This window comes from Rhineura floridana, chromosome 7 (genome assembly GCF_030035675.1).
Source record: "Rhineura floridana isolate rRhiFlo1 chromosome 7, rRhiFlo1.hap2, whole genome shotgun sequence".
Classification (NCBI taxonomy): Eukaryota; Metazoa; Chordata; class Lepidosauria; order Squamata; family Rhineuridae; genus Rhineura; species Rhineura floridana.
The window spans coordinates 28,297,741-28,313,440 of NC_084486.1; the positions used below are offsets into that span (position 1 = coordinate 28,297,741).

At 40.1% G+C, this 15,700-nt stretch overlaps 1 protein-coding gene across 14 annotated transcripts in view; it reads right to left on the minus strand.

Annotated features, from left to right (window-relative positions):
* ANK3 (ankyrin 3) overlaps positions 1 to 15,700 on the minus strand; it is a 591,855-nt gene that overhangs the window by 67,024 nt on the left and 509,131 nt on the right. For all 14 annotated transcript variants that reach the window (XM_061635097.1, XM_061635100.1, XM_061635096.1 and 11 more), the window contains 2 exons: positions 14,904 to 15,010; positions 5,308 to 5,532 (listed from right to left, as the gene is read on the minus strand). In XM_061635097.1, the coding sequence (XP_061491081.1) occupies positions 5,308 to 5,532; positions 14,904 to 15,010 (332 nt within the window). The remainder of the gene's footprint in view (positions 1 to 5,307; positions 5,533 to 14,903; positions 15,011 to 15,700) is intronic.

Here is a 15,700-nt window from a genome sequence, read left to right on the forward strand (position 1 = left end):
AGATTACTCTATGGCAGCCTTTCCCAACCAGTGTGCCTCCAGATTTTGTTGGACCACAACTCCCATCAGCCTCAGCCAGCATTGCCAATGCTCTGGAAATATGGGAATTGTGGTCCAACAACATCTGGAGGCACACTGGTTGGGAAAGGCTGCTCTATGGGCTCACACACCTTCCCCCTCTCATGCAAGAACTCTCTGCTCTCTTCTTTTGCTGGAGCTGATCTGATATTAATATTAACCATACTTCATTTCAAACCAGAGTTTGCAGCCTTGTTTAGAAGCAGGTTTGAACAGTCAGACTAGGAATACTACACCTGTACTGGGCCAATTGTTGACGGGAAGTCTCAACCATGCCACACTATAATCTATTTGCAGTGATGTTCTAGTTATGAGTGACCTTAGCCAATTCTCCAAATCTCCCACACCAGCTCAATTCTACAACCTTGGTCTTTCAGCCATTAGAGAGAAATGCTCTCATCCTTTCACAATGGACAACTATGCAAACAGCTAACTAATTATTAGTCCTGCTCTTGGCTGAGGAGCTCAGAACGGGCCTGCACAACTTGTGACCCATTAATGTTATTGTTGGAATTTTAAGGTTTTAATGTGAATTATATGTTTTTATGTTGTACGTCGCCCAGGTGGCTGGTAAATCAGCCAGATGAGCAACTAATAAATTTAATAAATAATAAAATAAAAATAAATAACCAAGCATATGTGTTGTGGCCAGATGCTTGCAATCCTGCCACCCTTCCTTGGAGTTCCATGTAGGCAACAGGAAAGAGAATTTTTTTCGGCCTCTGATGGATCACCATGAAGGATGCAATTTTGGTTCTCTCAGTTTGTCATTTTTCCAATCATAAATTCAACTCTGCAGCAATCTGCATATTTTAAAAAATCATCATGAAAATTCTTCAGCATTTTAGCGCAAATTTCTCCTACTAAACACGTTTTTGTAGGCCGTCTTGACTAATGTACATATTTTTGCATGCAATTTTCCTTAATATAATGCATTTTTGTACACTTTGCTTGGAGAACTGCGTTGCAAAATTTGGGTAAGTGCGAATTGACTGCAGGATGACTGCATTTCGATTCTCATATCATTTCAGAAAGTGCAAATTTGATAAATTTTGCTTGAAATGCATAATAAATCAAATTTCTCAACCATCCCTAGCCACCATACATACCTGGTGAGCTGTGTTGAGCACGGTGGGTCACAAGTTGTGCAGGGCTCTGATTAAAACCATAATCTTATGTGTCTGTATTTATCCTGGGTAGCTGGTGGAATACATATCCACCCATAATTAAATAATGTGCCTAATATTACCTGACTGCGTGCCTTTCACCCAAGAGCATAATTAAGTGGCTAGTTTGAAAAACCAACAGGTAGAGCTTTTTATTTTCCATGCCATTTTAAAAAAAATAAAATGGAAATCTTTACTGAGCAAGGAAAGCTTTTGAAGTATTCCATCATAGAAACACAGGCAGTTATGGATTATGCAGCTTTAAGACATTTAAACAGACAGTATCATTAATTTCCCACAGAGGTTGTACATAGCTCTGCTCCTTTATATATCTGAAAGAGAACCTACAATGACAACCTGTAATATGTAGTATTTATATAACACCTCACCATGATATGTAAACATCAAAGAGCTAGCAGTTGATGTTAGCTGAGATGTAGATTTTCTCCAGCTATTATATTTTTTCTATTAGCAGGGAGAATTCGAAACAATAATAGCAGAAGCATTTTTCTTTTTTTAAAAAAAGACAATTTAGGGCATGACCCAGCTAATTTAATCACTTTTACATCTGATTTCAGTGACTGCATTAAGCCATTGCTTAAATAATTCCAATGGTTTGAAAAAGTGCTTAACTTTGGCTAGATTGTGCCTTTGTTTATTTCTATGAAGTACTAATCATTTCAGTATTGCATTTGGTTATTTGTTCCGACATCTCAAAAAGAGATGGATAACAACAGTTCCAATTGCTTGCCTAACCTTTGTGCACACCTCCCAACAGAGAAGATGCTTAAGCACATTGAAAACTATCCCATGAATACAATCTTTGCAGGTGAATATGTCAGATACTGTCTCTCAGTATAAGACACACACAGTTTTGTGCATTAATATAAACAATACTCACAGAGAAGGTATTAGACAGGTATTGAACACAGGACTTGGAACAACATGCTATGTGAAAACCTCACAACTTTTGAATGCAGGCAGTAAAAATACTGAAATCTTTCATAGATTTTAAATATGAATATTACAGTTTTCTAACTATTGTATATAAACATATTCACAATTCACTTTTTTCCCCAACCTGAAATATAATTAAGTTTTAGGAGGGTTAATGTTTTTCACTCATCTTATTCAACAATATCATTTATTGGATTTTAATGAACAAGGCAAACTTTGGTCACAGGGATTGCCAAACTGTCACTCCTGGGCATTTCGAGATATGGACTGAGAGTAAGTGGCGTTTTTAGTGCACAGACATACTATGAGTACAAACCTGTTAGTTACCTTTCTACACTTTGGGGTTTAAGGTGGGGATGTGGGTAATAGGAGATCAAATTCTAAGTTGTCAGCATTTAGAAAGACTTCTCATGCTTCTTAATGTTCTGCTGTGAGTCTGCTCAAAAGTTATAAGCTACAGTTGTCCAAAAGCAAAGGGCTAAACTAAACTTGATGGTAATCATGCTAAAGCCAAATGGACTTTCTTCCGAATGCAAATAGTATATGGGCAGAAGGGACAATCCTGCTCAGACTACATTGGAAGCAAAGAGTTAATTCTCTCTCTCTCCCCCCCCCACTGTGTTCCCAATCTGGCTCTTCCTTTGTCCAGCGGCTATTTAATATTTATATAAAAACAACAATAATCACACAACTGCTAATTGTGCAATTACTAGGGATGGAAGAATCTCTCAGTTTCTATTTTTTCCTATCTTAAATTTACTTCTCCATATTTCTGCATCAATTTGTGATTTTTTAAAAAAAACTCATGAAAATTCTTCAGCATTTTAGTGTGAATTTCTCCTAATAAACCCTTTTTTATATGCTTTTGACCAGTGTACACATGTTTGCAACTAATTTCTCCTAATATAATGGATGTTTGCATGTTATTTTCAGTAATATATTCATTATAATGTACACTTTTTCCTAATATATTCATCTTTGTAAACACTGGTTGGAGAACTGCATCACAAAATTTAGATAAGTACAAATTTTGAAGGATGGCTGTGTTTTGGTTCTCATCTTGTTTTGGAAAGTGCAAATCTGGTAAGATTCAGCTTTAAATGTGAACTGAATCAAATTTCTTCCCCATCCTCAGCGATTACCAAGATGTCTAGTTTCGCCCAGAGTCAAAGTGAAGAGTGTGTATTGTGTGCGGTCAACTACATGACAATTTGGGTATGTGTTAATTATTTACTTTTTAATACTTGTAACTTGCTTCTCCTTGGAAACACACAGGACCTTATATGTGGCTCCTGAGGTTCAACAATGCTACAGCCTCAGGTGTTCTTAGGCTGTTCATAAGGCCCAGACAGTACAGAACACAGAATTCAGAATAGCATTCTGCATTAAACATCACAGAGTTCCAACGCAGGCAATATTTGCAGGAATGTGGTTTTTGAACTTCCTTTGGATCAGCAGCAGATGGCTAAGAAGATGGACTTCCTACTCTGAGGGAAACCTCTTTCTACATCAGCTCGTCTGCCACAGAAGCTCTGCACATCAGAGGTGATTCTATGGCACGTTCTAGGGTCCCCTCTTATTATAAAGCCACTGACATGTGTAGGGTCTTGTCACTGCCCCACATGAACTAAGAATATTTTATCTGGTTGAACAATGTTAGGGAAGGTCAATAATAGAGGAACCTGTTTTTCAGGAATGCCTGACCATTATTACTGCACTTCATATTGTGATAAGATCCCAGGGTTCTTCGGGAGGCAATTTGAACACTACTGTCTTAAGCTTATATTTAACCATCCCCGTTTTACAAATACCTACTAGTAAGAAATGGTCCAAGTTTGACAATGCTATTTGTGCCATAGGCTGACTCCAAAACCATGTAAATACCTTCTCTACCAACAGGACTAAAATAAAAAGGACCATCACCACGTGTGTAGTGGTGCTGTAGTTTTTTTTAATGTGTGGTCAATGCAGCTGAAACAGTTAAAATTGGTTTAAAAATGGGGGGGGGAAGCAAAGAAGTTATGAAAGCAGAAATGTTTGCAGTGAATTCCACATGCCTAAAAGCACAAGATCAATTCCAGGAGCAGTGCTAGAATAAAATCAAGCCACTATGATTTTTCTTTCAGTGATGATTAAATCAACTGAAAGCTTTTGTTGTTGTTGTTGTTAACTTAAGAAAAATGGGAATGACCAAAACACAAAACCAAATAAAAAAAAGCAAGTCAGAACCAAAATAAATAGATAAAGAAAAGAAAAGAACTGCAGACATTTGATATCTTTTCTTATAAACATCCTACCCAATAAATTTTGTTCCTTGAGGCCCAAGCTGCAGGATTCGGCTAACCATGCTCTCACCCTCATTTAGAGGGGGAGGATTGGTGGGAAGGTGCAGTTTACTGAATAACATCCATGCAGCAGGAAGAAAAACAAGAGGGGAAATTAGGAACAAGCTGTCATTCTCGACAGAACTTTCTACTAGGGACCATGTATGGTAGTGAACAAAATTTATCATCTTTTAAAATATATATCTATCTATAAATTTATGTACCCCATATCATAGTGGATTGTTTCCCCTAATGTTAGCGTTGAAACATGTCTGCTGTTGGCGTTTGTGTTAGTATGTGGCTCAGAGTAATGGCTGCAAAATTCACATTCAGCTGTTCATTCTTCTCTTGGAATAGACATGCAACTCTCAAGGATAAAGGAATAGTTTATACAGAGTACTCATTTAGAAATAAGTGGCATTTCATAATTTACTGGGTGCTGGGCACCCAAATCCTGCCATTGTATACATATATGTATCTCTCTTTGACTCAACAGAGATGAATTAAGAGTAAGAGAGAAGATTTTAGGTCCATCCCACCCACCAATTAAACAAACATACTTCCACCGGGGGGGGGAATCATCTTGATACCTTAGAGAATTCAGCCTAGGATAAAATTACAGTCCTGAGCTCATCTAACAAAATGATTGGAGGCCTACCTCCAACCATTTCAATGTTATTTTAAGTTATTTCAATTAAAATGGCTTAGATCCAAATAGTAAAGAAAAGCAAAATTACAGATGCAATATGGCAACCAGCAATATGATTCACAGAAGAACTCACCCTAAGAATTGTGCACCAGAAGGCCCCATTTCTACTAGTCTACTAGCCAATCCTTCTCCTTCAACCATTGGTGGAGGGCTGGCCAATTTGTGCCTCTTTACCAAGCGGCAGGTGATGCGAGTAGGTGCTGTGCATTTACGTGGTGGAATAATAATCCTCATCCCATGGTGACGACTGCCCCTCATTGAACCCCCACGTGCATCAACCATAAAACTAACCAGAAAACTGTAGGAGAAAAAAACAAGGAGAAAGTGTCATTAGGTAGTTTTAAAAAAGAAGTATGACTACAAATGATGACTAAAATCAAATTGTTAATGATGAAACCAATGAGAAGGAAGATCACTTAAAGAAAAAACAATAACACTTACAGAAATCCTACACGTGTCAATTCAGAAATAAGCTGATAATTTGTGCTGGGGAGGTGGATATTAACAGAATCCTAGGAATGTCTACTTAGAAATAAACCACACTTTGTTCAATGACACTTATTCTCAAGTAAATGTGCTATATCCACTTAGCTGGGAGCAAGCCTCACTGAACTCAGTGAAGTTTCTTTTTTGAGTAGACAAGCATTTGTTTCTGCTAATACTCACCTTCCCAAGGTATGACAGTAATTCTTACGATGATCATATATATGAAGTTCTACTATTTTATTAACAAGACAAGTGTTTAGTCAAAACTACTACACTGAATACAATGTCACAGTCCAAACAGCTATGGTTAACTGTGTCTGTGTCTACTATAATAAAATATTAGTGTATTATTCATGCACAAATCAAATGCATTGTTAAACATCTTGCAACATCCTATGTTTCAAAGAACAAGTCTGACATGCTCAAGAGATTATGCTCGGTATTATGATACTGATTTATTTTATTTTTCAAAACCATTGTTTTACTACTGAGATTTTCCAGGACTTTAAAGCACATAATAGATAGAACATGAAGGATTAGATTCCCATAGTGGCTTTAGAAAAAACAATCTAATTTCTTGTTCAATCATATCTGTGTTCAAAGGCCAATCAAAGGCTGTGTTCAGACATCCATATGTTGGCTTAATATGCTGAGATATGAATAAGCCTTTTGACCATGCATGTAGTCACTTCACTCCTCCCTTCATTTGAGCAAGCCAGCAAGCCAGGAAATCTTCCATTTAGTATAGTTTCTGGTGTCACCTGAACCAGGAAACAATGGTTAACAGCTTTGGAACAAACCAGCTTATTAAACCAAATTCAAACAGTGGCTTAATATTCTGGCTTGTTTCAAAGCCATTAACCACTGTTTCCTGGTTCAGATGAAACCAGAAACTATTTGTAATGGAAGGCTTGCTTGCTCACATCAAAGGAGGAGCAAAGTGGCTGTATATGCAGCCAAAATGCTCATTGCTATCTCAGGTTATTAAGCTGAGAGATGATTGACTATGGCCATTAAGTAATGAGGAGCCCTCAAATACCTTGAAAGATTATGAAGGGTTCCTCAGTGAAAGGTTCAGTAAATGGGGCTATGTTTCTGTGAAAGACAGATTATCCACCATCACCAGTCTTTCCCTTGGAATAAGCAGCTGCAGGGGAGTGTTGGGTATATTTTATAATAGCCTTTCAGTTCATGCAGAACAATGGCAAAGTCCAGGTGAATGTGCACCTTAGAATAAGCCCCAGCAGCCTCTGCGGGGGGCAGATGCTAAGGGTTCCTCTGCAGATAAGTCAATGGAGATACAATCAGCACATTAAAGTATGAGCACAAACATGCAATGAACAGTTTGTTTGTCCCAACACCCCAGATGGACTGGCCCAGTTCGGACATTCAGTTCCTGGCTTACCAAACCAGAATTTAGCAGCTGGAAATGAGCAACGTGATGACACACTCCCTCTTCAACCATCCCCTCCTCAGTGTCTCCATTCTCATTTAATAAAACCACCGTTGGCCATTTTGTCCAAACTAGGGAACTGCTTTTGTGTCAGTTTACTAAGCAGGATCTTAAACCAACATCAAACTGTGGTTTAAGATCCTGCCTAGTAAACCAGCATTAAAGCTGCAATCTTATATGCACACTGCATTTGATGGACTTAATTCTGAGCATAGGATTGCACTGTAAATCAGAATTCCCTGTTTCAAATGTAAGCTAATTGTGTTTCAATTAACCAGGATGTAAATTATGAGGAAGGCAAAAGAAGGCAAATGAGGAGGGAACATGTGGTGGTGTCACTCATTCCTATGGTTTGGCAAGTTGGGACTTGAGCATCTGATGTAGGCTGCTGTGGATCCCAGTGCAGATATTACCATCATCTGTCCTATATGGGAATGTCATATGAAGTTGGCATGCATATCTGAGATGTATGGTACGACAAATGTAATTCATTTACAAATGTCCTATTCTGGGTTAGGTGTGACAAGGGACATACGCCCCATTTGTCTCAGTGGTCAGCTCTGCAAGAGGCATTGAGCAAAAAGCTTTTGGGCACAACCTCTGCCTTTGATGGGTCTGGAGAAAGCTCTGGTACTGATGCTAGTCAGCGACAAGAAGTATCTTCAGCAATCTGCAGATATGTCTGGATCAAAGATGAGGCAGGGAATACAAAGAATCAGAGGGAAGGGGCATGGACTTGGTAAAGGCATGTATGGAAATCAGACCTACTTCTTGAGTACTCATACACTTCACACAGTCTCTGACTGTTTCACTGTCTATTTTTTTATGTCTTACAAGGACAGCCCAATAATGAGGTAGAATGAGACCATTGTCTCAGGTGGCAGGTACAGGCTATGTGTGACAAATTGGTGTCCTCCCGACTCCTGCTTGCATTGTTATTGGTTTGGCTCTTTGATGCTCCTTCCACTTCCTCCTCTCTGCCTTGCTCTGAGAAAGGGCCAAGGGGGTCCTCCAGAGCAAGCTCTTCTCGTTGAGATGGTCAGGAGAGTGCCTGACCCATCACTAACATTTTTTTAAAAGTTACAAGTAATTTTTAAAAAATGTGTAAGTTCAAAATAGTCTTTCTAGCCATTGCAGCAAACTCAGGCCCTCTCCAGGCCACCTTAACCAGGAGGAGGTGGTGAAAGTGCCAAAAAAGCCTTGTTGAGGGTGAGACACAGGAGGAGGAACTGGGGGGGGAGGAGGAAGAGGTGGATGGCACTAGCACTGCCATTGCTGTGAAGAGGAGGATGAGAAGGAAATAGATGAAGGAAATAGGGTGGCACTAGCCTGGCTCAGGTGGAGCAATTCCTTCCACTAGGCCTGACACCTATAGGCTTTCATTAATGAACATACTCGGGGATGGAGAACCTCTAGTCCTCTACATGCTATTGGATTCCAAATAGGAGGAGAAGAATGGAGGAAAAGCCATTGTGTTCACAATCACCTTAACTGCATGAAAGTTAACAACTGAATAATTTCTGTTTTAATTTAAGGTTTTAGGGAAGAAAACTAGCTCCACTCTTCTTTCATTGTTAGAAAGAGCAGTTTTTGGGACTGTCAGCGGCACTGGAAATTCTCAGTGCATCCCCCTGCACATGCCCAAGATTCCTCATCCTGAGGACTTCCTCAGGAACAGACCTCCACGCACTGGCAAAACAAGTCAGTTTTCAGGGAGAGGCTCCAGAGAAATGTAGAAGACTTCTCTTGAAAGTTACCAGGCTTCAAGCCAACTATAACTCAGATAGAGAACAGAAATATTGTCATTAAAACATGCCGACTAACTATTAAGCAAGAGCATAAAGACCTTGATTACAGACAGGGAGAGGGCAAAGGAACTCTGTTACAGTTCTCAATTGTCTGCTATTTGATTACAATTCTACATAGGTAAGAATGTTCCAAATTCAGAGGGATATCAAGCAAATGAAGTTATTTCTACAGAACCTAGAGTTTTCACATAGGGCTGGATCCAAAGGTCCCCTTTCTCTGTTGGAAGAGCTTCTTCCAATGGAAGCACCTCTTCTGTCAGAGGAAGACTCTTTCTATAAGAAGAAAGTAACCTTTGGATTCAACCCATACCTTTCACAGATCCCCCCCCCAAATAATCTGGGATATACCCAATTCTTTAAGTCAGTTTTTTTCAAATAATTCCTTCTGGGGACATTTTTGCCATTGGTCTGTCTGCTGAGGAGGCTCTCAAGCATATATAGATTCCGGAGCATATTTTATTCAGCACACACACACACACAATTCACTCAGGGCATTGCCAAGGTCTGCTGAGCATCACCATCAACTTCTCAACATTTCTACAACTGCACATTGCAGGGGGAGGACTGAGCAGGGCCCAATTTGTCTTTCAGTAAAATTTGTTCTCCACTAGTAAGCCTCTCATTTAGGAATTTCTGTTCTTTAACCTTAGGCCCCCAGATTTGGCTGGACTACAACTCCCATCATCCATGATCATTGGCTAAGCTGGCTGGGGATGATGGGACAACATCTAGGAACGCAAGGTTGAAGAGCACTGCTCTAGCTTGACCAATAAAATCTGGGTTCAAGTTATTCAAAGAGGAGCAGATTTAATTCAACATGGATGGAATCACTAGGGATAGGGAGAAGATTTAATCCCAACAGTATCTCCAAAATACACCTTTTAATTTTCTTCTCTAAGAGTAAATGGTTTCAATGTTCTGTAATGCTGCAGTGAGGGAAATGTTTGCCCACCCCCCACTTATAGTACAGCCACAGAGGGTGCAATGTACTGCACACACACCCAAGCACGCCTTGCAATCCCCACACAAGTACCTACTTGTCATAATGATAGGAATAGTGCTAGTTACCTATTTGGCTAGAATACACATTCATTTAAAAATATGTATGCAGAAATAAGACAGGAGGTTCAAAGATACTTTTTTTGTATATTGTAAGGTAGGGATAAGAAGCCTGTGGCTCTTCAGATGTGGCTGGACTACAACACCTAATGTCTTTGACGATTGGCCCTCCTGGCTGGGGCTGATGGGAGTTGGCATCCAACAACGTTTGGAGGGCCACAGGTTCGAAGGGTTTGCAGAGAGAAGCTAGGCCAATCTTGCTGCCCCAGCCATGCACCGACGCTACAATTTGTCCAACCTGTGAATGCAACTAATATTGTGTCATGGTGCTCTCATGTTGTACATCAGTGGCAAATTCAACCAATATTCCTTGTTTTTTTTAAATGTTCCTTGTAGATATTTTGTCATCCCCTTCCAAACCAACCTGCCAATAAAATTCTACTCTTTCCCCCCCTGATGCATACATTACTGTCCCTTATGTTTTGGAACACTTCAAGCACAGTCTGTATAAATGTGATTAGTAGTTGATGATCATCTAGATTATTGCCACGTAAATGATGTGAGCTACAGAATAATTTCTAAAGCACAACGCTAAAAGCTAAACAAACAAACAAAGAAGTGAGATGTCTACAATAAAAGGTGGAAAAGGACTGGGGATAAATCAGATGCACTAAAAAAATCTAGGCACATTTCAACTGTGGAGGAAAACATATATCAAAGTAAAATGAGGAGTCAGAGATAGCGTCATCACCTTGAATCATACTGGGGGAGTGGAGAGGAATAGCTGCAAAATAATTTAGAAAGCAAATTGGAAAATAATTAATGTGAGATAATTAGAAGCAAGCAACAGAAAATGTCAATCATAAGCAAAGGCAAAATAATAATAAAAGCAAAGCATTTCAGTTTGATCGGGGGGTGAGATTTATTTTTAAAACACATGTTCTGTCATATAAAATATGTATTTAATTGTCTTTAAAATCTTTGCTACAGACAATGTATATGAGGGTCAACACCTCTTAATATATAAAAAAGCAAGTATTCCATTAGCATTTGTGCTGACAAAGGTAAAGCAACTTAAAGGATTGTGGGCAAAGCACAATTGGGATGCATGAATGTGTAAGCTACAGCTCACAAAGTCTGGTGGGACACTGGGCAGGATCCTTTCATTGAACAGCTTAATTGCTGGCCAATGACACCAACTCAGTCCGATCACTGGGAGCACCCTAATGGGAGTTGCATGGCATGGTGTGAACTGATCATGTGGACTTGACAACAACCTGGGCTCCTTTTGGGAGGAAGGGCGGGATATAAATCAAATAATAAATAAATAAAAATGTAGCAGCCACATCAGCACGCGCCCCTTAAAAAAAGGGGGGCTAATGCCTTCTGGTGATACTTCAGGACTCCTTAAGGGGATCACTCACAAGAGAGAGGGCATTCTCAGTGGCGGCCCCCACCCTCTGGAACTCCCTCCCACAAGATCTACGGCACGCCTCTTCCCTAAATGTATTTCGTAAAGCCTTAAAGACCTGGCTCTTTCAACAGGCCTTTGGGATTTCTGGGGAGGGTTAACTTCTATGACTGAAATGCCTCTTACCCTGCACTAGTACTGTTGTTGCTGCTGTATTGTTTATATATTGTATTAATGTATTTTATCCCATTGTGTTTTAACTGTTTACATGTACGTCGCCTAGAGTGGCCATCGGCCAGATAGGCGACACATAAATTAAATTTTATTATTATTATTATTATTGGGGAAACAGGATGTCCAACCCCTCTCATCCTTGCCATGGATCTAGCCTAATGCCTCCCACAGCTCCAATAAGTTGTGACAAATTAGAAAATAATGAAGCACAAGCAAAGTTGCTATGAGGAAGGCAAAAACCTGGCAATGTAATGCAGACCTCAACTGGGGTATATGGATGAAATTCCTTCCCAGCCATATCAGCTGACATCCACAGCAAACTGCTGCCTAAATTTGAAGGTATGCTAGAGAGTGCGTCAGCTATGAATATAAATGTTACCAACAATACTGTGATCGTATTCTGAATATATTTTCTTGTTGGGACTCTATTCACCTCCACAAATTAACATATATGTGAGTGTTTTGATGACAACTATATTTTATTTTCTTGGAATACACTGATTTAAAGTTGATCATTTGGGTTAAACAGGGGATACGTAATAAAAGCAAAAGAAAGTTCTTGATGATATACACACACTTGCCCATCTTATTTGATTTTGTATTCCAGCATTAATATTATCAAACACAAATATGTGGCATTTGTACTTTTTTAAAAAAAAGAGAAAAATCCTACAGCATGCATTTTAAAACTGATCCTTAAATTATTTATATCCTATTACTGAGGAGCACCATCAGTTCAAAACAGATTTAGATAAGAGAATGATTATATATATGCATGTGCATATATATTTTCCTACATAATTTTTGTAAGCATCATATTCGCTATGAATGCTTCAATATAGATGTGCCGCGGCAGCTGCTGAAGCGTTCACAGCAAGAGGAGTGGGCAGGCAAAGCAGGTAGCTGAAGTGTGTGAACTGCAGCATGAACACTTCAGCTGTCCATTTTGGCGGCAGCGGCAGCAGCAGGCAAAGGGGGATGGGAGGCAAACTATAGCTGCACTGGGCTCAAGGCTGGGGGCAGAGGGGAGGGACAGAAGGAAGCAAGGGGAGAAGGAAGCAGTGCCAGGCTCAAGGCTAGGGGGAGGCTGGTAAATGTCTCACGTAACAGCAGAAGCCTATTTAGGAGCAACAGCAGCCTCATCGTTAAGTGGCCTAGGTGGGGCAGTAGCTTTGCTCCAGGCCAGGGGGCGGAGGTGGAAGGCCAGTAAGCAGATGATGCAGGGCTGCAGTAGTGGCAGTGGCGGCCTGGGCAGCTGGGAGGCTGGTAAGGTTGGTGAGTGCCCGGGGGAGGGGAGTGTATGTGAGTGCTGGGGGAAGGGAATAGTTTGTGAGTGCCTCTGTGAGTGAGTGAGTGAGTGAGTGAGTGAGTGAGTGAGTGAGTGAGAGAGAGAGTCTGTGCATGTGTGTGTGTTTGGGGGTGCTGGGGGGTGCATTTAGAGATTCTTGGTGTATGTGTTTTGGGGGTGCCCGGGATGTGTGTGTGTGTTTGGGGGTGGGGGTTGATGAGTGAAGTGAGCAGGAGGACTCTGTCCTCCTAGTCGGTTCACATTTTTATTTGGTGGTAAGAAAATTGTTTCAGTTACTCTTATCTGTGCACTGTAGATATGAACTAGAAGGACACAGAATAATGAGCTAATGTTACAGGAAGCCAGATTTCGGCTGAACATCAGGAAAAATATCCTAACAGTTAGAGCAGTATGAGAATGGAGCCAATTACCACTGGAGGCATTCAAGAGGCAGCTGGACAGCCATCTGTTGAGTATTCTTTAACTTGGATTCCTGCATTGAGCAGGGGGTTGGACTCAATGACCTTATAGGCCCCTTCCAACTCTACTATTCTATGATTCTATGATAAGTGTCACTGGGCAATCTCAGGATGGGAACGAAAGAAAAGTATTAATATAGATCTTAAGTCTAGACCCTGCTGTGCAAACCTCTAAGCAATGATTTGTACTTCTCGGTTTAATATTCATTTTTACGTAGTGTTTGATACTTAATAATTTTTTTTAAAATTGAAAAAAATTATAGACACATCCCTGAAGGAAAGAAGAGGAAATGAGATACACCTTGCAATTATACTAAGCAAATTTATTCATGTAACAATAACATTTTATAAAATAAAGAGAGGGTTATTAACATTTGTCAAATCAATTTGTAGTTTTAATTTAATGAACCTTGCAACACTGGGCAATTCAAATCAAGTTAATTGTTTTTTTTTAAATCTGTAAAACTTCAACTTTTAACTGTGCACACAAACATTTGTCTGGATTGCAACCAATGCAATTCACTACAAGCATTTATTTGCCCTCCAGTACTAAATACACCTGCTTTTTAAGAAATAAATGCAAAATACATATGGCTAAATAACCTAAATATAGATTAGATGTAGTCGGACGAAATACGAAGGATGAGTTCTACTATCTTTTCTTAAATAGCAAGTGCTCCAAGGAATCACTCCCCATCCTCCAAACTAGTAAGAAATCAGCATATATTGGGTGGGACCCATACAGCTGAGCATGCACTGGGCCTTTTCCAAGCCCCCTTTTCATTGCAGCCCCTGAAAAGGTGTTCCTATAAGTCAGGGGACTCTCCAGAGCAGGGCTCAATATGGGATGAAGAAATGCATTTGGAAGCAAAATCAGCAACCCTCTGTGCGCAGCAGTCTTTTCCACTAGCCATGGGGTTATTCAGATCCTGATAATTATGAGGCTCCTTCTTGTCAAAGTTTAAAGTCAGAAGCCATTCCCCTGTGCCTAAAAAAAGTGAGAAGGGCATATATGCATATCTGTTTCAAAGAAACTCATTTTGCTTAGTTGCTCCCAGTTCCCCAGCATACCATGGGTCAGGTTCACAGATGTGGCAGCACCTCCATAGTCCCCCAGTGCAATCAACCACAGGCTCACACGTGTCTGGGACTACACTGAGAACCAACTGGAAATGCATGCCCATGAGGCTACACAGGATTGAAGGAAATGCTGCCACCTGCCTGGAATCAGATTGAGGGACAATGGTGTGGCCAGTACTGCAGATGTGGAGGAAGCTTTGTCTCTCTTAGAAAAAATATATAACCCCCTTTTGATGGTGGAATAACTTCAAAGAGCAAGTGTGTGATTTTAAAAGACATCATGAAAAGCAATCTAACGGGTGTGGCTGCTTGTTGTTCCAATGACACTTACACATGCAGAATGCCAAAAGGAAATCTTTTGAGTTACTTACCCAGAATGGACGGGGCTGGAGACAAGATTAACATTGTCCAAGGTGTCTGCAGCCCAGCTATAGTGCCTGAGTGAGTCAGAGTCAAATTCTCTTGGAAATGTCAGGTGCTTCAAAGAGATGAACAAGAAGCAATGTTAACTTAGCAGAGAAAGCAAAGTCAAACATTTCTTTGGTAAATCACAATCAAGAGTCAAACTGACATTTTCTTCACTTATAACACCTGCAATGATCATAAATCATTTATATGTTACTTTGAATCAACAGAAGACTTTACAAACCAAGCAGCCTACCTCACATTAGTGTCCTTTATTTATCACATTTATATCCTACCTTTACTGAGCAAGGAGCTCACGACAGTGTACGTGAATTTCCTACCTCATTTTATCCTCACAGCAACCCCGTGAAGAATGTTAGGGTGAGAGTTAATGTCTGGCCCTAAATTACCTAGTGAGTTTCATGACTGAATGGAGATCTGAACCTGATTCTCCCCAGCCCTAACCACTGTATCACAAAATGAGCTCAGAGGGAGCAGTGGTTTGAGGCAAGGACTCTTTTAATCTCAGCCAAATATGTTATCCATGGCATTTTGATGGGGATCCCATTACCAATCCTCTCACTAAGTACAGAGCCTCCCTCAAATGATGTTGAGCCATCTGAAAGCATGTCCCTCCTATATTGACATCTTTAGTCAAACTAGGCATATTCAACATGTGGTGTGGCTGTGGAATCATGCCCTGCCTAGAGATGTGAAGGTCCAGGAAAAAACTGGGAAAATTGAAGGGAAAAAACCAAAACTA